The sequence below is a fragment of the Populus trichocarpa genome, chromosome 8 (assembly GCF_000002775.5).
Source record: "Populus trichocarpa isolate Nisqually-1 chromosome 8, P.trichocarpa_v4.1, whole genome shotgun sequence".
In the NCBI taxonomy this organism is placed as follows: Eukaryota; Viridiplantae; Streptophyta; class Magnoliopsida; order Malpighiales; family Salicaceae; genus Populus; species Populus trichocarpa.
This window is the reverse complement of record NC_037292.2, coordinates 6,095,919-6,117,916: the sequence shown is the minus strand read 5'-3', so window position 1 is coordinate 6,117,916 and position 21,998 is coordinate 6,095,919. Positions and strand designations below refer to the sequence as shown.

The 21,998-nt window shown below is 34.6% G+C and overlaps 2 protein-coding genes across 4 annotated transcripts; one reads left to right on the top strand and one right to left on the bottom strand.

The window, feature by feature from the left end:
* The first annotated feature begins 12,769 nt into the window (after positions 1 to 12,769).
* Positions 12,770 to 17,078, top strand: LOC7471071 (squamosa promoter-binding-like protein 6). 3 transcript variants are annotated; one of them, XM_002312255.4, is made up of 5 exons: positions 12,770 to 12,931; positions 13,832 to 14,482; positions 15,042 to 15,178; positions 15,838 to 16,611; positions 16,771 to 17,078. In XM_002312255.4, the coding sequence occupies exons 2-4, from the start codon at positions 13,851 to 13,853 to the stop codon at positions 16,599 to 16,601; spliced, it is 1,533 nt and encodes a 510-aa protein (XP_002312291.3). In that variant the 5' UTR covers positions 12,770 to 12,931; positions 13,832 to 13,850; the 3' UTR covers positions 16,602 to 16,611; positions 16,771 to 17,078. The 3 variants fall into 3 exon arrangements, with proteins under 3 accessions (XP_002312291.3, XP_052311170.1, XP_024461811.2); XM_052455210.1 differs by having other exon boundaries at positions 16,716 to 17,078; XM_024606043.2 differs by lacking the exon at positions 12,770 to 12,931 and adding an exon at positions 12,952 to 13,128.
* Positions 17,079 to 19,392: 2,314 nt separating this feature from the next.
* On the bottom strand, positions 19,393 to 21,749 carry LOC7498219 (protein CRABS CLAW). The gene is made up of 7 exons (XM_002311315.4): positions 21,413 to 21,749; positions 21,043 to 21,177; positions 20,510 to 20,642; positions 20,339 to 20,387; positions 19,950 to 20,025; positions 19,805 to 19,869; positions 19,393 to 19,691 (listed from the first exon to the last, which is right to left on the bottom strand). The coding sequence occupies exons 1-6, from the start codon at positions 21,500 to 21,502 to the stop codon at positions 19,810 to 19,812; spliced, it is 543 nt and encodes a 180-aa protein (XP_002311351.3). The 5' UTR covers positions 21,503 to 21,749; the 3' UTR covers positions 19,393 to 19,691; positions 19,805 to 19,809.
* Positions 21,750 to 21,998: the final 249 nt, after the last annotated feature.

The window sequence follows — 21,998 nt, the reverse complement described above, 5'->3', positions numbered from 1 at the left end:
TCTGTCGTGCCTTGAATGGAGAGGCTTTATACTCGGCCTCTCTCTACTCAAGTTTGATCCTCGAGTACTCTGGTTAAGATTGGGCTTGTCTCATATAAGGTTCATAGCCCAATGCAAGCAATGGATATGGAGGATTAGTTCCCTCGAATGAAATCTGTGGGTGCCATCGGAGAATATCAAACTCAATCTGAATGGCATCCACTCTCGACTCCTCCAGTGCGGGCCATTTTCCAAAATCTCCAGAAAAGCTTGTCCAGAATAACGAATCGAAGCAATAAAAAACCCATGACAAATCCACTCTGTTCAAATTATCCTCATAAAACTGCCAGAGAGCTTTCGTCGAAATATTTCCCGAGAAAAAGAAGCTCGATCGATTGCCATTGGACCCATGAAAGAAAGCAGCAGTAGCAGAAAAGAGATCATGGTTACCCAACCGACTTGAAGACTGAACCAGAAAAGCTTAGTCACCGAGTTACTGGGTCAACTCAATGAGTCAATGACATTCTATATAGAAACAGTTGCCTGAAGTCTGAACCTTAAAAACGGAACCAGAAAGAGGGGGGGAAACCAGCAAGGCAGAGAACAGTAGCATTTCTGGTGGTATGGTTTGGACTGTGAAAGCAAAAATAATAAAAACAGAGAAACACAGGCCGTCCATTAAAACCTGCTATATTCTTCCATAGCTTGTACCATAATTCCTAAACCAAACAAAACATGAAGACCAGTATTTAACTCTTTTTTCCCTTACTTACACATATTATTGTTTCACCACCAAAAAACCTAGCCTCTCTAAGGTACCCTTTCCTATTTCCCTCTCTTCCTTCCTCTTTCTTTTTTGTTTAGCCCCCGACATTATGGGGACTTGTGTGAAATTATTAATTATCTATCCACGATATCAACTCAAGCTAATCTGCGTTTATGGGAAAGAAAGGTGCCATTAACTCACTATACCAAGCAATAAATATGGATCCTCAATTTTATTTTATTTTTAAAAAAAAATATTCTTGACTGGAGCAAAAGAAGTTAAGTGTCTTTGATTTTAATGTTTCTTCCAATAATAATATTTAATAAAACTGCACAATTCAACTATAGTAATTAATTCAGTTAGGGCACAGTCCCTGCATAAACCAAAATCCCACACTTTAAAATCCTCATGGAAAACTCAACAAAAATCTCTTCAGAAAAAATAAAATAGAAATATTAACGTGCAATTTAATGAAAAAAAAAAAAAACATATATACCAGTTCACAGAGGTAAACCGGGAAGAAGCCCACCAGAGAAAGCAACGGGAACGTTATCAGAAGGAGAAATCGCGGCATGAGAAGCAACAGCAGGCCTGAACTTCACATATATATTACTCCTAAAACATTCAGCACAAAAGCGTGCGTCGTCACCGGAAAGAAACCCAGGAGAAATGGGGCTGTTAATGCATGAATCATGGGTTTCATGGTTAGAATTGTTTGTTGCTGGTGGCGGCGGCGTTGATTCAGATAGTTGGTCATCGTTATTACGTACCAGGTGTCGGGAATGCTTCTATTAGTATCATTCAGATATATAGAATTTAGCTTGTAGTTTGTAGAATTTTTCGTGTTTACTAAATGCGTAAAAAGAAATACACATGTGATCTTGATATATCTTAGGTTATCGAGATAGGGGGCTTGTTCGATCTTAAGAGATATTTACTGGCCACGTTCTATTCACATCCACATGACACACTTTATGATATATAAAAAATATTATGTTAGAAATATTACTATGCATGAAAAAAATGTAATAGAGACGTATAAAACCAATTAAAGGATATATTATCACCCATGGAATATAAAGGCAAATTAGTTTGCTTTGTAAGAAATATTTTTCTGCGATTTCTAATGATAGAAAAAACTTGCCTCTAAACTATAATAATGCTCATTTAAAGAAAATAATGTAACCTTGTAAAGGAGGAGGAAAATGCCTTTTTCTTTTCTTTTTATCTAATCAATCCGATCATCATCGTTACTGTTCTCGCTTTTGCAACGTGACATTAACAGCATGTCATTTTAGTTTAACATTGTTGCCGCCACCACTTCAACCCCCGACACCAATATCGCTTGTATCAACTGTGCACGTCATCTCCTTGCTGCCGATATTGCAACGAACACTTACAGATATTGTTGATGTCCTCGCTGCTCTTGCCACCATCTCGAGCAAAATCGCTATTTCTATTGGTACGGCAGTAGCACCTCCGTTGCCGCCTTCCAAACCATCACTAATTTACAGCTGCAAAAGAAAGCAATTCGTTTGCACATTTCGAGAAAAACATTTCTTTATGCAAGCAGCCCATAGTTTCAATAAAATCAAGATACTTGAAGTCTGGGATCTTTCCATGGAGTCCTTAGATGTAGATACTAGAAATGACAGTATGGGGATTTAAGATAGGCCTCTCAATATGAAGAAAAAAAAAATCTTTACAAGAGATATATAAAGACAATAGAAAATTAAGTACCCAAGAAACATGCCTCCTGAGGTAGAAGACAGCTCGTATTATTCATGACAAATTTATCGGTTTTGATTTTTGGAATATAAAATATCAAATCGTATTCATCCCTTTAATTATAGTGCAAAAAAAACTAACTAAAGTTAAAAACAAAAAAACCATCATTGTCAAAACAATGTTTTATTAATAAGAAGTTATTTCAAAAATCATTATTTAACCACTAGTAGATATTGCACATACTGTTCAAGTAGCATGATCAACACCCACGCGCAAACACATGTCACGCATGTGCGTATCACTTTTTTATAATGTTTATTATCTATTAAAATATCAATTTAACTTTTAACTTAACTGATTATAACAAAAAAAAAAGTTGAAAAGACAACAAAGCCACTATATGAAGGGTTATAAGTTTTTAAATTCAGAAAATAAATCAATTAATTATTCTTTTAAAATTGAAAAATCTAAAACACATCACATAATAATTTAGTTATTTTACCATTCAAAAAGTATAAAAAACTTTAATACCCGCAAGAGATAATTTTTTTTGTTAAAAGGATAAAATTATAATTTTTCTGCTAGCTACAATAATTTCGCATTGTTCAAGTATGCCTTTCATTTTAGGCCCCGTTTGTTTGCTGGAAAGTAGTTTCTTTTTGGAAAGTGAATTCCGGAAAAGTGAATTATTTTCTGATGTTTGGTAGTGTAATGGAAAATAAGTTGGAAAATATTTTTCAGTGTTTGGTTATGTCATGGAAAATGAGCTGAAAAATAACTTATTAATATTTTATTTTTCTCAAGTTTATTAAAATAATAAGGAACAAATCTTACAAATTAAAAAGTTGAATGAGAATGAAATTGAAAAAAAATATAATTTCATAAATTATCTCAAATAAAATAAATAATAATCAAAATAATAGAGATCAAATCTATAAAAAAATAAATAAATTAAAATAATAATAATTAACATTTCATAAATTATTTCAAATAAAATAAGTATCAATCAAAAGAATGAGGATCAAATTTGATAGATAAAAAATTTCAATAAAAAAATGATAAGGGAAAAACAAATAACAATTATAAAAACGAGGACCAAAGTTAATATAAAAATTAAATTTTAAGAGATGAAATTGAAAAATAAATATTCAAAACAAAAAAAAAATATATATATATATATAGCAATCAAAAGTTTGAGGACCAAATTTGATATAATCAATAAATAATATGACATTTCTAAATTTTTCACAACTTCTGCAAAGTATTTTCCGCCCAAAATTTCCAAGAAAACACTTTCCTGAAAACCAAGCCAAATTTTCCTTTGACTGGAAAGTGTTTTTCGTTGACCAACTTTTCCAATAACAAACAAACACAGAAAAGTTTGGAAAATGATTTCCCGGAAAACACTTTCCAGAAAACAAACATAGCCTTAGTTTTTCCTTTATGTCCATCCACGAATTTACTTTCCAAATCACTATTACAAAATGACATAAAACTAAAACAACTATGCAACACATAACATTATATATAAAAAAACAAACCATACATATATTTATAAAAGCTACAAAATATAATTTATAATTAAAACTTATGCATAAAACTATAAAAAAAATGAGAAGAATACATATAAGAATAAAGCATGGAATTCAAATATACGCATGACATAAGATTCACGTCCTTGCACTGCATTGAACAATCAAGTAACAATACAATTGAGCACCCAGGTAGCACCCAGTTTCGTGGCCTGGAGTTTCTGGCAGGGAATTTTCTTTTTCTGTATTCTAGATTTAAATTTTTATGTGCATATATATTATCCTCATAGTGTTTTATTTATTTACTGAGCTTGTAGGGTATTCAGTGGATCTAAAAATTAATTATGGTGTGTATAAACTGGTCCGGACACCCCGGGTTATAAAAAAAATAGTAACAACACAATTGAAAAAAGTCTGTCTCTAGTGGTTTCAACATGTATAAACAAAAAAATGAATATATATATATATATATATATATATATATATATATATATATATATATATATATATATATAAAATGTGTGGAATGATAATATGGAGCTGAGTAGTTTAATGAGAGGTGAAGTTGTTTTTGAGCTAGAACAACAAATGATGACAAATTACGTGAATATCATCTTCAAGGTCATTATCAACCTAGATGCCATGATTAGTTTTCTTTTCTTCTTCTTTTTTTGCCTCGACTTTTCAAGCTAAACTGATGGATAGGGAGATGTAATTCAATGGCCTCTCGTTTTCAAGCTAGTTACGATACCACCACGAAAGAACTCGTTCGTTCTGTCACCCTCGTTATCTGTTGAACTGTTTTGTTCTGTTTCAATGCTCTCCGTTTCCTTTCAAATTGGACCGCTGAAACTAGCGTGGCCATGTTGAGTTGTGCCAGAATTGGATTGCCCCTCCACAACATTAGACAGAGTTCTTACAAGAAGCCAAGAAAAAGAGTTAATAACATAACGTACACGTCTCTTTCTTGACAGCTGGCAGCTTGTTTCATCCACATGGGTGGCCCTAACCCTACATTTGTACACTTGGCTCTCGAGCATTAAATGGCCGGGAGAAAAAGCTGCCTCTTCTTCTCTTCTTTTATTTCTCCTCGCCTTTTATTTTCCCTGGTAGAGTGCCCCGCTTGTTTGGTAGGAGCAAAAATTAAGCAGGAAAATATAAATAACACGCTGGGCCTAGCTTTTTTACATATTTCCACACGAATTGATATATTTCGAGAGAGAAAGCAGGGCCAAACTTTAGCATGCATTTCGAAAATTATACTTTATATTTCTCTTGATAGTTTTATTTATTTTTTATTTTCTTTAATAACCTGGGATGTTCGGACCAGTTTACGCACACCACGACTAATTTTCAGGTCCACTAAATACCCTGCAAGCCCAGTAGACAATAAGGTATCGCGGGGATGACATATATGTACAAAAAGGATTGAATCCGAATACAGAAAAAAGAAACAAGTCCCTTCTCTCTACTAGGCCACGAACTCATGTGCCTTTTTTTATCTTTTCTAGCAAGACAGTGAACTTGGTTTTTTCTAATACCTTAACTCTTGGTGTGCAGCAAGATGTAACAAACAAGTCAAGTCCTTTGGAAGAAAAGGAAAAAGTCTTGCGGTTTAAAAGGTTGTCTCGGTTGCTCTGTTTTTTTTTAACTCAACAAGGGGAATGTTTTCTTTGCTTGACATCCCTGGCATACTACGAGTCCGTCTAGCTTTTTTTTTATTATAAGTGAATCACTTTTTTAGCTTATTATATAAAAAAAAAAGTAAGGAAAAAAATGCTTCTCTCGTTGTTTTTTACATGCTACTCAGTGAGCCGTATTAATTCTTTTTCATATAAAAAATATTGTTCAAGCATTATAAGTGTATTTTAAAAAATATATATAAAAATGTGCAACTCATGTTTGTAAATTTTACTGGATTAAATAAGTTGATTTTATTTTAATTAAATAAAAAAAAAATAGATAATGACAATAAATGGACAAAATAAATAATAATAATTATTATAATAACCCTTAAAAGAATTCAAAAGGAGAAAAATGATGTAGCATAATTCATAACCAACTAAGGACTAAAATGGGTAAGAAAAGGTATAATTTGTGGGTAAAAATGATTTAGCATAATTCCCCTCTGCCACGCTTCATCCCATCATGAAGAAAACATCGTGAATTAATATTTTAACAAAATGGTAGAAGGAATTTTCTGGCCATCACGCACTGTCCAAAAATAACGAAAGTTTCCCACACGTACAATGGCATGTATATTTCATACGCTAGCCTATTTGTCTTGCTCGTTTATCCCAGTCCCCACAATTTTTTTTATTTTCATTTTTTGTCCCTTAAGACTTAAGTGTTTTAAATTAGTTGATTTTTTTTATTTCTCAAAATCAAGCACCATAAAATGTTCCACGACGGTGCAAGATCTCAGTATCAAGAGTCAAATCCTAAATTAAACTAATTATAATGAATCAAATTGAAAAATAAATAAATTAATAAATAAATTGAGGGATAAAAAAGGGGGGCTTAATATTATCTCCATGGCTTTAATTATTTTAAATCAATAAATTTTCATTCAATTCTTGCAAACTGAGCAGCAGTTTTTTCTCTCTAGGTGGACATAACTTTTACCACGGGCCCTAGTTTATTTATTTTTCAAGGATATTTTAGAATTTTCAACGAAATTTGGAAGCATTCAAACTTATTTTCTATTCATTTTATGTAATTTTGTGAATATTTAATGTTCATAGAGTAAGAGACTTTATTACCTCGAGTAAATTTCAAAATTACGTTTGGAAGTAGATCGAATTTATTATTATTGGTGAAGGGATTCAATCAAAGATATCAAAAGAGATAGTAGGATAGACTTTATGAACTCTTAAATAAATGGCAAAATCGTGATGTTCTAGTGGTTAAGATATCATTATATTTCTAGAAATATAAAAATACAAATTCGATCTTTAAAAAATGTATTTATTAGAAAGAACAGCTACAAATCCCGAACATGAATATATAGTTTTATTATTTAAAAGGATGGGAGGATACCGGATTAGAAAAAAAAATAGCAAAATCAAATGAAAGCTGACATGAGAGCAACATTTACCGAAAAGGGATTAGTTCAAATACATTATTCACCAAATTAACATTATAAACCTCAATATGTTGCAACCTGTATAAAAACTTCCGCTAAACCATTTAACCCTTAAATTGGGCTCCTACATTCAAAAGGTCTCTCTCTCTCTCTCTCTCTCTCTCTCTCTCTCTCTCTCTCTGTCACACACACACACACACACACACACACAACTGATACAAAATTCAAAAGATACCCAGCAGTCAGCACGCGTTGATGCTAATGTCACTGTTAAAAGTACAAGCACACATGAACGTAATTGTAAATCACTGGTGTTGGGGTCGATGGTGGTGGCTGGCATGTTTTCCATATAAAAAAAAAAAACAGTTTTATTTTTTTTCCCCGTTTTTCCCTGGCGAAAACTTTCAAACCTCAGGAGTGCATGTCGTTTCATGGTACTTTTTATTATCCCGGCCAGAACTATAGCATTTTATGGATCAAATTTGGTTCTCTTCGTCCGACTCTACTACGTTTTTCCCATATATATATATATATATGCCCCTGGCGTCCACGTGTTGTTTAGTATTAAGAGGGGTCATCTTCATCCTAAAACCCACCCACTTGCTCTAGTTACATTTTGGGAAAAAATGACTATAATGGTGAAATCAAACCTAGATATTATATGTAATTAAAATAGCAAAAATAAAATTCAAGTTAGAATATAAAATGCAATTTCTGTATAAATGAGGAATTGAAATTATTATTTAGTTACAATTCACATAATTAAAAGGCAATTAGTTAATTATGGGATTGTTTTTTGCCCTATTTGTAAGAGCATTAACAATATTAGATGAAGGGATCAGGTAGAAGATTTTACAATGTCTACAGGCGAGTAAAGAATTTATTGCAGTAAGATGAACATAGAAAAATTTAGTTGAACAGTCATTCTATATTTTTTTTCATGTTCGTTGACAAATGAGGCCTAATATATATATATTAAAAAAAAGGGGACAGGGGTGACAAATATGCTACAGTTCAGGGACGAACAAATGCCACCGGACCAATTGCATGCTGAGGAAAAGGACAGGTGCAAGTTCCTGGTGAGAAATTGGCCTTCGCTTTCACAGTGCGCACACGCACAAAGTATGAGAAGGATTTTTTGTCGGTACCCATTTCTTGCTTTCAGTCTCCTCTCTGTCAGAATCTGCCCTTAATTTCCCCTCGCCTCTAATTCTTTCAACGTTACTCTGTAGATCTTTTACAGCTCTAAAATAATTACCTGATGCCTGCGATGTTAGTGCACTGTGTAGGTTATAGCTCAGGTTACCTCATAGGGTATTTTTTTAGAAGAAAATGAACGGAATAAAAACTTTTATAAATAAATCAAGTTTTTCTGGGTTGTAACCTTTTAAGTTTTTTAAAAAAAAAGAAAAAAAGAAAGCTATTTTTTCTCTATAGTTTAGGACAATAAAACTTAAGGAATTAAGTAACTCTATGCATGAACATCATGCCCTACTTCAATATTCATGTGTTCTGGCAGGGCTGTGCTAGCCCGTCTGCGCCTCGCCGCAGATAACTGACGTTATGTATGAGCGCAGGAGAACCCCGCGAGGGCCATTGCTGTTGGGTAGCACCTACTTGGTTTTTAAATTTAGGGCACGCATTTAACGTATGTTGCATTTAATTCATCCGTACGTACGTATCGATTACATCCTGGGAAAAAAAATCAATCAAAGCTTTCTCGTTTAGAAGATACAAGAAACATGGAACGTAAGAGATCAGAATCTTGGCGCCGCGCTCCAACAAATTGATTAAGGAGATATCAATTAGAATTACGGTCTTTGATCTTTCATGACTCCCAGTATTTTTTGTTTTTTGCTGGTCTGGCTAGCCTTGAGCTGTCGAGGAATAAATTAATTTTGCAAATTAAGCGGCAGCAAGTAATCAGCAAATTGAGAGGAAGCTTTCCAAGGATTTTGTCGCATGCGCAATTACACCCTCTTGAGGGAGAGGGCAGTTTGCAGTTGCACAGAATGGAGAAAACATTTTAGCAGTGAAAGGAGGGATGGCTGGCTAGCTGGCCTTTACTAGTTGGCATCCATGCAATGGTCCCTTGTAAAGTAAAAGTCGGTGGTTCTTGTCAGCGGAGGACAGACAGCTTACAGAGTCACTCACCAGCTGTCAGCACCACTCCCATCCCATGATGCGTCTATTTTGTCTCAGTTGCGACACGTGTAAGCTCACCCTGAGGTAAAAGTGGCATTCAGGGGTCTAATACTGGGATCTTTTCTGATTCTCGACTCATGGGCTCGCAGTTCTGAAATTGCCCTTGCCCCTGATATTACCAAGAAAATTAAATAATAATAAAAATTAAGGAATTTCCCAGCCATTTCATACCCATGCACTGTCGATTTTACCCTGCGTTGTCTATCACCTTTCCACTCCATGACCTTTTTCTCGTGACACTGGTTCGGCAGACGAAACGACACCATGTGTCATTCGGTCATTTACAAAATATTCTCAAATTATCTTTTATACCCCGGCCAATCAAAATGCTGTTTGTTTTTTAGCCAATTGGCATAGTTTTTTTTTTAGTTTAACGTGAGTGTCCGGGCCAGTTTGCGTGTATCTCGACTAATCCCACGGCCCCTGAAGTTAACGACCATGTAAATCTCCAATAGTCATCATATGAGCACCCACAGGGTTCGAACCTGAGACCATAAAGAAAGCAAACTTTTTGATCCCAAGCTCTTATCACTGGAGTACCACCTAGATGGTTACATAGATTTCTTTACTTAATGAATTGTTGGTATAAAAAGCTAAAACTGAAAATTATAGTTGTAAATAAGAGCTCCACTAACGATGTCTTTTGTTTTTAGCCAATTAGCATAGGTTTTTTTTTTTTTTCTTGTTCTATTCCTTCCTTGTTGGGCCCTGGTTGGGTCTTAATTAACTCTAGATTAGTTTAAATCTGAAACTAGATTTAAGAGTTTCAAAAGATGTTAGAGTTTTAGTATATAAAAAGGAAAAAAATCAAGTAAACCTTGATGAATTTACTAGATTTGGGTTAATTTTTTTAAATCACAATCCATGAAATTTTAGACCCGAGTTCAACTAAAAAGCTCAATTTCCAACTAATTTAATGTTGAGTGATAGAATTAGAAAAATATATTTCAATATAAAAATCTTGTCAGAATAAAACAAGTAGCAATTAAAATAACAAGGACCAAGTATGGTATAAAAATAAAATGAAATCAAATATTGAGAGAAGAAATTAAAAAAAATCAACAAAGAAACTAATTAAAAACAAAACAAATAATAATTAAAAGGATGTCAAATCTAGCATATGAACAAATTAAAGGATGATAAAATTGATTTTTTTTATTTTATAAAAAATTTCAGATAAAACAAATAATAATCAAAAGAACAACGATTAAATGTAAAGGCTAAACAAATTAAAAGACTACTTTGAAAATTTAAAAGTTCAGGAATGAAAACCAAGAAGGAGACAGGGATAAATGGAAAAAGGCTCTCAATATCAAATCAAAGGTTTGTACGCCACACATGTCATCGAGGGTGGAGGGACCGCCAAGATATTTCGAATACCATTATGGGAGTTACTATTTGGCAAATGTCTTTCCACGCGCCGCTTGAATAATGTGAAGATGTTCCATAAGCTGGCGCGGTTAATATTCTTTTTAAAAATATTTTATATTTATTAAAATATTAAATCGCTTCCATTCAACTTAATTATAATAAAAAATAAATGATGAAAATAAAAAAAATCATAAATAGTAGTTTTATAAATTTTGTTTTTAAAAATAATTTAGATGCTTAGAGAAGCGAATAAGACAAATATATTCCCGAAGTAATAGGCTTTGCAGGACAAAAAAAAAAAAAAAACAAGATCACCTCAAATAGCAAGGCAATTGTTTTGTTTTTTTGGAAGTGAAAAAGGATACTTATATTATTGCAGTGAATTATGATATATGTCTAGGATACAATGAACCGCTCTTTCATTTCAGCTTTTTCCTTTTTTGCAGCTAAAAAAAAAAAATTGAAACTGAAAGGAATTTTTTATATAGAAAAAAGTAAAATAATATATAACCACTCAGGATAAAAAAAATTAAATCATTTTATTTTATTTTGATTTATGTTTTTTTACAACTGGTTGTCCTCGCGAATAATTTTTTTTAATAAATAATATGATATCTTCCCTTGATTTATCACATAAATCCAATCATGACATAAAGTACAACAAAGAAAAACACTGGGGTTTCTCATGTTCTAAAATTATAACATTAAATCATAGAAAAAGACTCCTGTCTGAAAAGTCCTGAATGAATTCATGAATAACAAATATGTTTAATTTGCTTTGAAAATCAGCTACAAGAGTGTTTAAATAGAGGCCAGACCAATATAGTTAATTAAAATCTATCAAGATTAAAATTTAAAAGTATAACTCGGAAATTAATAAAATAAAAAATAAAAAAATAAAAAAATCTTAAATAACATCTTCCGAGACTAGTCTAGCATGATTCGGGTCTCGGTTGATTAAAGTAAAGTGATTTACTATAGAACCATTCTTGTAGAACACGTTGATAAAATTTTAACCTGGTTAAATAGTTTAATAAAAAATTATATATATTTTTAAAAAGCTCATGCAATGCTTCTATTTTTATTTATTTATTTATTTTTAAATGAACTTGTCAATACATATTCCACGTGGAATGCACAAGAGACGAAACAGCCCCAGCACAAGAACACAGAGAGTCGTTGTGCACAGCGTGCATTTTGTTCTCCTCCTCTAATCAGCCCCCGATTGACATGGTGAATTAAGTTAATCTCCGAGCTATAATTTGTCAGTTAGACAAGGATTGATTTAACAAACTCAATAGCTTGTCCAGGATGACACAAACGTCACATGTCTCATTGTCTTGGACAGTTACGGGCTTCTTCTAGGAAATACCAAAATGAAATTGTCTCTGATCTCCTGATTAAACCTCCAGTACCGTCTGATGATTATATATAGTGGCTGTAGTCAACCGCCATGAATTCTATGCACTAAACTTATAGCTAGAACAACAACCAACACGAGTTTACAAGCAGGAGGGCAAGCTACAATAATCTTCAAATTAAAGAGGCATACCTACCTTCATCATCGTCGTCATCATCGTCGTCATATATATATATATATATATACTGACATGAAAAATCCCCATGACAATTATTCTGTCATCACTCCAAATTTCTTTCGTTTTCTTTGATTGGCCTTTTGCTACAAGGAAAAAACAAAACGAAGAAAAGGCTTCCCATTAAAATATCTGTCCCGGCAACTGCTCCACTTGTCCAGAGGAAAAATAATGCAATGCCCCTCAGAAGGGTCCTATGCCCAAAGAGCATAAATACCACAAAGGCCGAAATCCCATTACCAGGGCAGCACCCCATGCCGTAGATCTTGTTCAAAAACAGTGCAGCACCAGAAGAAGCATTGGCAAATGGATCACATCATACCAGACGAGAAGAGAGACAATAATAAATCAGAAGAACACCACTTCGATTGGACCTTACTAATTAATCATACCAGCTAACTAAGTAGTAGTAAATAAGTAATTAATGAAAGCAAAAAGGGGAGGTGCTAATGGGAATAAAATGAAAAGAAGGTGGACAAAAAGGGAATAACAACGAGGGTCTCAAAAGCTACAAAAGACCTCGACATGCTTTAAAGACCAGAAGGAGAGAGAGTGTAGTGGCAATGGAAATCATGTTGACTCACAGTGTTTGTGTATCCGCTCCTACCTCTCCATTATTTCTCTGAAAGAAAATCATTAACAAACTCTCTCCTCTACTATTTCTCAGCTGGTAAGCAAGAAAGGAAACTAGCTACTTACTGCTCTATGCTACTAGCTCCTTACTCCTTTGTTTTTTTTTCCCTTCCCATCTGTTTCACTGTTTATATCAAGAAAAACTGTTGCTAAAAGACAGAGAAACTTGGAATCCGGCAACAACCCATTTCTTGTCTTGCTATATTTGTATATACGCTCAAGCTATTGAAATGGGTATTTTTATGTCTTGCTCTTTTTTATTTTTATTTTTTGAAAAAAAAAGCTGATTTTTTTTTATTTTGCTTGTTTCTCTTGGGATTTTTAATCGGAAAGTCGTTGGAGTTTTTTCGTTAGTTTTAGGCTAAGTATCAAAGATGGACTAGGGATGTATGTTGTTTCTGTTTGGTTTGCTGAGAAAGGTGAAAGAAAAATAAAATTTGACAGTGAAGGGTAAAAAAAAAAAAAAAAAGAAACATCATCTCTGCTTAACTCAGCCTATATTTTGAGAAAGCTTTTGGACTCTGTTCTCGCACAAGAAATGGAAAACATAAGCATTAAGTTTCCTCTTTTTTTTTTTTTTTTCAAGTTATGTTGTCAGTAACATCACTGTTATTAACTTATTTTGTCTTTACCATGGGAGATATTAATTCTAGGAACCAGAATTACCGAGTTTTGCTTTTAATTATGTTTAATGGAACGTGTTCTTATGCTCAATGTTTTTGCTATTATCTTTTTTTTTTGTTTTTGGTACAAATAGACACACAAATTTAAATTATAAGCTTATCTACTAGTTCCATGAGTTTTGGAAAATTAAAGTGAGCTTGTTTTCTTTGTTTTTTATTTTTTTGTGCACTCTTTTCGTACCAGATGATAAACAAGCGGTCCTTTTTTTAAGTTGTGAAATTAATCATTTTGAATTTGTTTGTACTGTCTGCAGTTTTACATTTGTTATCCTGATGGACTTCTGGAGCTATGCTTCAGAAGGAAAAGGCCTTCTTTTCTCTGATGAAATAGATTTATCTGTTGATGCATTTGCAAGAAGTAGAAAAACATTGATAGGATGGGATACAGAATCGGTTGAGAGTACTGAGTTTATAGATTTTGGTTTCTCTGAAATTCCAAGAAAGCCTTTTCATGGCAGCAAAACAGGTGTGGGTGTGCTTGGTGGTACTGATGGTGGTATTGATTCGAGTAAACTAGTCGCAAGTTCTCCTAATTGCATGATTGCATCCAATTCGTCAATGGAATCCGGGTCCAATCATTCGAATTCTCTCGTGGAATCTAATAGTCAGGATTCATCACTGATTGATTTGAAGCTAGGGAGATTGGCTGATTTCAAAGATGCACAAAATAGCAAGTTTTCGAAAGAGAGGTTGTTATCTTCAGTAAGTCCAACTGCTCAGGCAAAGCGTGCTCGAGCGACATGTTCACGCCCTCAGACTACCTATTGCCAGGTCTATGGTTGTAACAAGGATCTTAGTTCTTCAAAGGATTACCACAAGAGGCATAAAGTTTGCGAGGTTCACTCAAAAACGCCTCAAGTTATTGTTGATGGCAATGAACAGAGGTTTTGTCAGCAGTGTAGCAGGTTGGTTGGTTACATACTTGTTTTTTTTTTTTTTTTCAATCACGTTATTTATCTTAGTGCTTAGTCAGTGAAGATCATATTTTTATTGACACATTGCATGTAGGGTCACTAATAAGTATAGTGATGAACTTATTATGATAAATCTTTATGAAGACATGACAATGGCACCCTGTCAAATACGACAGTACAAAAGGGGTTAGCCACTGAGTTCTTAATAATCATACTTACTTTATTCATACATCTAGATTATTTTTGATTCACTAGAAAAGGAAATAAGACCACAAAATGGAGTCAAAGTAGGCTGATTTTTCATGTTTCGAGTTTCACAAGACAGTAGAGGCTTTGGATTTTCAGTGCATAGATAGGTTCAAGTGCCATGACAGTTATGCATCAAGTATATGGCAGGTTTAGTTGATTTTTTTATCGTGTTCCTATTGTAGTAGCCCTAATTGTTTTCAACTTGGTGTCCGGATAGTGTTTTGCCGTGCCTTGTTTTTCCTTATGCTGAGGAAGCTCGGGATCTTTTCTATATGAATCCTGCTATCTTTGGACTATTCAGGTTTCACTTGCTGGTTGATTTTGATGATGGTAAGCGAAGTTGCCGTAAACGCTTGGCAGGCCACAATGAACGTAGAAGGAAGCCTCAATTGGGTACCCTCTCTGTCAAACCACATAAGTTACTGCATCCATATCAAGGTATTGACATCTGGTACTCTTTAATCAATCTACTTAGGAAATGCAATTCAATTTCATATTGAAGCCAAACAAACAGATATGAGCTTCTTTGCTTCCCATATAAAAAGAAGGAAAACCAATTTTCATTAACCTCACATGATGCGTCTTAAAGATTTATGACCTTGATGGTGGTCGTTTTTATCCTCTAAATAATTACTAAATATGCATATTCTTGAAACAACTTTATCAGGTTTATTCTTTTCATATGTCCTATGACATTTTTCTTTAATGATTGATCTATTTTTTTGAGCTCAGCCGACTATTTACTTGCTACTAATAAAATTTTGAGGTTAGATCATATATTTACTTGCACAAAAACTGTAAAGGGCTTGTTTCAAAATTCAGCTTCTTTATTTTCCCACGCATGTCTAGTTATGCTAGCAGAATCTGACACTTGTGGTTTTGCGTTTTGATCTTTCTTAAAAACTCTCATTTAGATTTTCAAATGACATCTCAGTTTAATGACCAAGTAATTTGACTGGAAAAATAAAGATATTCCGTGGCAAACCTTTTCATTAAAGTAACTATTGCTTAAAAAACATTATGCTTGCCTAACTTTTGATTTTCATCCAAATTTACGAGCTATTCCATCAAATCTGAGAATAACATGGATTGAGCAGGCACCAAATTTCTGGGGACTTCCTTGCCAAAGAAAACATCTCTTCTTTTCCCAAACATGCTTCCAGGGAGTGCTTTTTGTCCAGGAAATTATGAAGAAGAAAATTGGTGCAGGCGCATTAAATTGGAAGAGAATTCAATTTACAGCTCTCCATCTGCAATACCCATGGGAAACGGGCAGTTGCTGCCGAAGTCATTCCTCCATTTGCACGGCAATGGGTTACAAAAGACTTGTGGAATTTCTTCACCGGCAATTGATGACCGCAATTTTTGTAACACAACAACTTTTCATGAGTTAGCTGGGGCGTCGCACTCTAGCTGTGCTCTCTCTCTTCTGTCAGCTGAATCACAGGACTTGAGCCATTCTGCAGGAAATATAACGGCTAGGCCCTTGGTCAGTCAAGTGAGTCATGCTTGTCAGAGCTTGGGTAATGTTAACAAATCTTTAGGGGTAGGCTCCTTGGAAAAGTACTTCCCAAATGGGCTCTATCCGTCTGGAATGAATTTCATTGAAGTCAACGATATGGGGCCATTTGTGGTTCCTGGTTCCGGTCACGCAGCGGACTTCCAAGTTGAAACAGATGGATTTCTACAACAGTCAGATATTTTGAATGCGAAGTATGGCGTTTCTCCTGAAAATGGATCAACTGTGGATTTGCTTCAACTCTCATCACATCTTCAGAGGGTGGAGCAACAGAGGAACTCCATGCAAGTGAAGCATGAAAATGAGGAGTTCTGCAGTTTCGGCTCTACTTATGGGGTGTGAGAGGAACAAGGTATGTAGGAGAATAACTTGGTTCATCCTTTTTGGTTAAACCTCGTTCGGTGTAGTGGGAGATACCATGGATAGCGTGAACAATGTTGACGTGTTTTTTCTTAGACAATGCGCGCTCTTCTGCCTTGATGAGAAAATGATAAATCCAGTGTTGTTTCAGGTTCAAAGGAGAGAATTGATGGCAAGCTGCTTGCCTGCATCAGATATAACTACTAACTTTATCGGTGCAGTAGACAATAGGCCCTTAAGAGACTTCAGCTTGCGTTTGCCGTACATTCCTTTACTTGAAAGGTAAATAACACGAACAATATGTGGAATTTTTTTAATATTATTGTTGTTATTATTATTGTAAGGTGATGCAAGTTTGATTTTGCTAGAGATGACTTATTTCAACTTTCATTTGGAAATACTGTGCTGGACAAGAATTCAATTACTAAATTATGTACGACTGAGTATATCATTGCAGAATTTTCGGCTTTTGTTCACTGACCCATTGCATTTTCGATGGACAAATTTGAAGGGGCAGAAATTAGGGCTGTTAATATTTTGATTAGAAGGGATTAAACCCTTGATCCACTAGGTGACCTTTGATTTATATTTTGATTAAATGCTCCTCTCCCTTAGTGTTGCGGATGGAAAATTATGACAACTCCTGCAATTTTTTGTATTAAAAAACAAACCCATCCCCAAGTTCCGGGAGCTTTGACCCATCTGACTTCGGAGCGGAATGCTTTTCCATCTTTGGTATTATTGCTTTCTTTACTCCACTTCCTATTGAAGTAAACGTGGGAGTGGCCACCTCATCCACTCATCAAAGGGAGCTCCTCCCTTTTCTTCTTGGTGGTCTGGATTGTGGACGGTGAGTTGTAAAAGGAACGCAAATTCAAAAGTTGAAAGGATTTAGCCATCAACTCCCCACTGGAATCCTGTATTTTTATAATGCAAAGCTCTGCAACTTGGCCTCAAAAGCGAGATAACCTTGAGACTCAGCACGTCTTCGTTGTAAATAAATAAGTATTATGTCTACAGCCTTGTTATCAAACTGTTGTCTTGTTGGATGTGCCCTGCCGCTCGAGGCCCACGGGTACAAGGTGGTCAAATCTGGTGATGTCACTAATGACGCTTGCTAATTCAATAATAAATGTTGTCTTGGCTTGATCTTCTATATAGTGCGTGTATGGTGCAGCTAAGATTTCATTTCTAGAAGATTCCCAGAGTGTAAAATATATATAAATCGTCGAGGCTAATTGCATACCCTCTTGACAAATACCAGGGCGTGCTTGGTGGCTCATTGACTATCATCGCATTCGTTGAAAGAGTGAGTTTGTCATCGAGGGAGGGATTTTGCCAAGGAAGATATAGACGATATTTGGGTAAAATCTATGGACAAGACTAGCTTGTCCTTTCTTTTAAACCCCCTTCTCATCTCTAGTAGGACTCTATATTTGCTTGATTTTTGTTTTAAGCATAAAAAATGGAGACCTGCATGCATGGAAGCATCAATTGCCATGAAGATTTGGCAATCTTGAGTTTGGCCGCTAATACAGATAACCGGTCAATGCATTCGTGAGCATGGGTTGTGTATTTTAGGGTTTTTCCAGATGTAGAGGCTTATCGGATTGAGCCGGTGCTTCTTTTGAGTACTTGCCAAGTTATATAAATAATGCAAATATGCTATAAATTAATATCACAGTCGGCATTAGTATACCTTGATGAATTCTTGGTGTTCCATGGATATAAAAATGATAGAAATGTGATGGGTTAGAGGAGCACAAATAAAAATATAAAATAGATTTGTTTTTAATATAATTTTGAAGTAAATTTGTGTTTAAAATATAAGTTACTAATGGAATGGTCCAAGTCCAACTCCGGTACTGTTTCTCAAAAATCCCTAAACGCATCGTCACTAGGTGTAAGGGCCGGCTACTTGTCGGTACTATGTTTGGAAGTGCAGTCAAACTGCATTTCTGAAAATATTTGATTTTTTTATTTTAAAATAATATTATTATGTTTCTTGATCCCTAAACGCATCGTCACTAGGTGTAAGGGCCGGCTACTTGTCGGTACTATGTTTGGAAGTGCAGTCAAACTGCATTTCTGAAAATATTTGATTTTTTTATTTTAAAATAATATTTTTATGTTTCTTGATTATGTTGGTGTAAAAAATAAATTAAAAAATATATTTTTAAATAAAATTTTTTTTAAAATACAAACTCTACCTACCGTATTTTGTATGACTTCGTTACACGATTGCTTCCTAACAAACATTTTTGGACACCAAAGGTAGGTGAGAGTAAAAATAAGACAGAAAGAATCCTCGGTCTCGGTTTTACAGGCCAGGGCCCAGGATCGCCTCGTCTAACGTTGTTAATGTCTTTTGATGAGATTAGACGACGGGCGGCTCACAATCTATTCTTCGTTGATCATAATAAGTGGGGAGCATTATGTTTAATTATATTGAATTAATAATTGACTGTTAAAAATAATATGTTTTTTTTTTTTTTTTTGTAGTTGTAGTTGTGAGTGTATGGGTAACAACTATTACTCTTTTTCTTTTTCCTGTCAGGTCTCTTCACAACCACGCGAAGACTATTCTATGATTTCACATCTTCTAGTTTTGGTAAACTATTATTCAAAAATCACGTAATTTCTTAGAATATATTTCATGACTTTATTATAATTGACATTCTCGTATTATTAATTTTATATAAATAATTGGATTTATAACTGGACTGCTATTATTATTTTAATGATAGCTCGATTGAACAAATGCTTGGTTATTTGATTTAAAACTATCAGCCTTTTTGAAAATCAAACGACCGTTACAGACAAGATCAGATTAGGCGCAGAGACTAATTAATTAATGAGATTGCTAATTCTACTAAATATCACACCATCTAGCTAGATCAAAGCCTAAGGCAGAAGTTCATCCATGAAAATATACCAACAAACAACACAAAATAAAATGACAAGATTAGTACAAGGCAGGAGACGTGAAGCTAAACCAAATTAAACAAGCTGCTCTCTCTAGATGCCCTCTTGGACGCCTCAAATTTCTTTCGCACATCTATCGCTGCATTCCTGCAATATACAAGCCAAACCAATTCTAATCTCTTAATCGAGCAGCTTAAAAAAAAACACACACACAGTTTGCTATGAATGGAAAGATAACGGAAGGGATATTGTTTAATTACCTGCATTAAATATTAGGGCTCCCAGAACCAGCACCCGACTTTGGAAGGTACCTAGCCCTAGCCCACTATAACCAGCAAAGCCTGATCCAAATCAATAAAATGTGCGTGTGCGTGTATGTAAACCTTGAGCAATAAAGAATCTTACATTTTTAGCTGCTGTGCTAAAAGCTTCTCTGTGTGGTATCTCAGGATCGGCTGCTTTGATGCGCTTTATCTCCTCCCTAGGATGGAAATATACATAACACTTGTTTTGCTAGTACTTATAATGACAGGCAGGTATTGAAAAATGCAGGAATGTTGGCATATGAACCAAACGACTTGTGGGTACGTAGCACTGTATTTTCCCAATATTGATATGAAATTAATTAGGTAATTCTCTCGTATATACTTAATTTATACACATGAAAAGAAGGTTTCCATCCTTAAAATAGTGAAGGCTAGCTAAAGGTAAAATAACAAGTAATTTAGCAATATTATATAAACTGCAATAGTTGCAGAAACATGTGATTAAAACGAAAAACATCTTCTTCTTACTTCATAAACCTATTGTAAGCAGATGGAAGTCGGTGTTTCTTCTCAGGCGCTGCAAAGAAAATATTAAAAATTAAAAAGAAAGAAATTCACATCAATTTAAGGGGTAAAATAGCAAATGTAATTAAGCCAACTCAATAGTTATTTAAATCAAAACAAAGATGGGGTTCCTACGCTTTACTACGAAGGGTACTGTGGGCACCGGTTGTTCGCTAGAGGTCGAGGAGGATGAGGATTCGCCCTTTCTGATATCAGTGCAAAACCCTTGCTTCTCATTGAATAAGAACTTTTCATTACTAGAAACTCCCTTCACAGTACACACGCAATTAAATATAAAGCATTTTAACATGGCATGTTATAAGTTGTACTGAAGAGATTTGTGATGCACTGGTCTATCCTGATCATTAATTGTTGATAAATATACGTGATCTTGTCAATAGCAGCCATTTGTTAGCTAGGAAAACGAATTGACTGCCTTGTGTTTAGCTACTTGAGTTATTTCAGTTCAGATATTGACCCTGTATCTATTCTGTAGAATAACAACCGTGCCACCTGAATCGTCCAAGAGCGATCAGAAAGCAGAAGGCGATTACCGATCGATTAATCACAAATATTTTATTTCTTGATTCACAAAGAGTTTTAACTTATGAATGGTGATGGGATATATCCCTGTATCTTAATATTACTATTAATGCTATATAATCTACCTGTAGACTCAGTCGGTGGTACTGATCAAGACATTGCCCTTGGTTGGGAGGTCTGGTGCTGAGAAAGGAGAGATTATTGCAATGACCACATTTGACAGTCACAGTGTCCAGCAGCCTCTTGCATGGAATCCCGACCTAAACAATTGAACAGTGGAAGAAATCATGAAAACTTGATGTGGGTGCACCACAAGATATAATTATCAGGCTAGCTACACACATGTAATTCAATCATCCAAGAATTTAACTAAAACTTGATGTGTGTATATATATAGATACATTAAAAAAAAATGTAGAGCCACGTTTTGCTCTCTATCTAGGAAATTATTTAATTTCATGATCAGGATGAACAAGAATAGATGCGAAATGGTACCGCAAGAACAGTGTTGCAGAAGTTGCAACGGACATAGCAGAGATGCTCAGATGATGGAACCTCTGTGCTTGCTTTCTCTTCTAGGTTCATTGTCAAGCAACAAGGATAGAACAAGATTAATATAAAGAAGAGATGGCTGACTGAAGTGGAGGGTTCCTTGAGATGCAACAGCAAGCAGTCTAGCTAGGGTTTGTGAGTGTATAATAACAAGAGGACTGCTTCAATAATGGGAGAAGAAGTATCTAGCTAAGCGTCAAAAAGAAAATCTATTGCTACTAATTGTAGTCGTAGAGTCACAGTACATGCGCTACTGCACTTTGCAGAGCGGGTTTGCTCGTTTACGCCCCTTTAATGCTCAGAGCCTCGGGCAGTAAATACTTATCAATTTATGCGATATACTAAAGTACTCTAGTTGGTGAACAGGTCTCAGTGCTAGCAAACCCATCACAGGTCCGGGATAATAAGGAACGCCATTTAATTGTGTTTTTTTATAATTGATTTTTTTTGAAATAATTTTTTTTTTATATTTTTAAATTATTTTAATGTATTTTGATGTTGATGTACTGATGTTAAGAATAATTTTTTT

What these genes read in the sequence shown, in the direction of transcription:
- LOC7471071 (XM_002312255.4), top strand. Translation starts at nt 13,851, where the DNA reads ATGGACTTCTGGAGCTATGCTTCAGAAGGAAAAGGCCTTCTTTTCTCT. An exon ending in TTTTGTCAGCAGTGTAGCAG is followed by an intron (nt 14,483 to 15,041) that starts GTTGGTTGGTTA and finishes TGGACTATTCAG; the next exon opens with GTTTCACTTGCTGGTTGATT. An exon ending in GTTACTGCATCCATATCAAG is followed by an intron (nt 15,179 to 15,837) that starts GTATTGACATCT and finishes TGGATTGAGCAG; the next exon opens with GCACCAAATTTCTGGGGACT.
- LOC7498219 (XM_002311315.4), bottom strand. Translation starts at nt 21,502, where the DNA reads ATGAACCTAGAAGAGAAAGCAAGCACAGAGGTTCCATCATCTGAGCAT. An exon ending in ACCACCGACTGAGTCTACAG is followed by an intron (nt 20,643 to 21,042) that starts GTAGATTATATA and finishes TGTACTGTGAAG; the next exon opens with GGAGTTTCTAGTAATGAAAA. An exon ending in AGTACCCTTCGTAGTAAAGC is followed by an intron (nt 20,388 to 20,509) that starts GTAGGAACCCCA and finishes TTTTCTTTGCAG; the next exon opens with CGCCTGAGAAGAAACACCGA.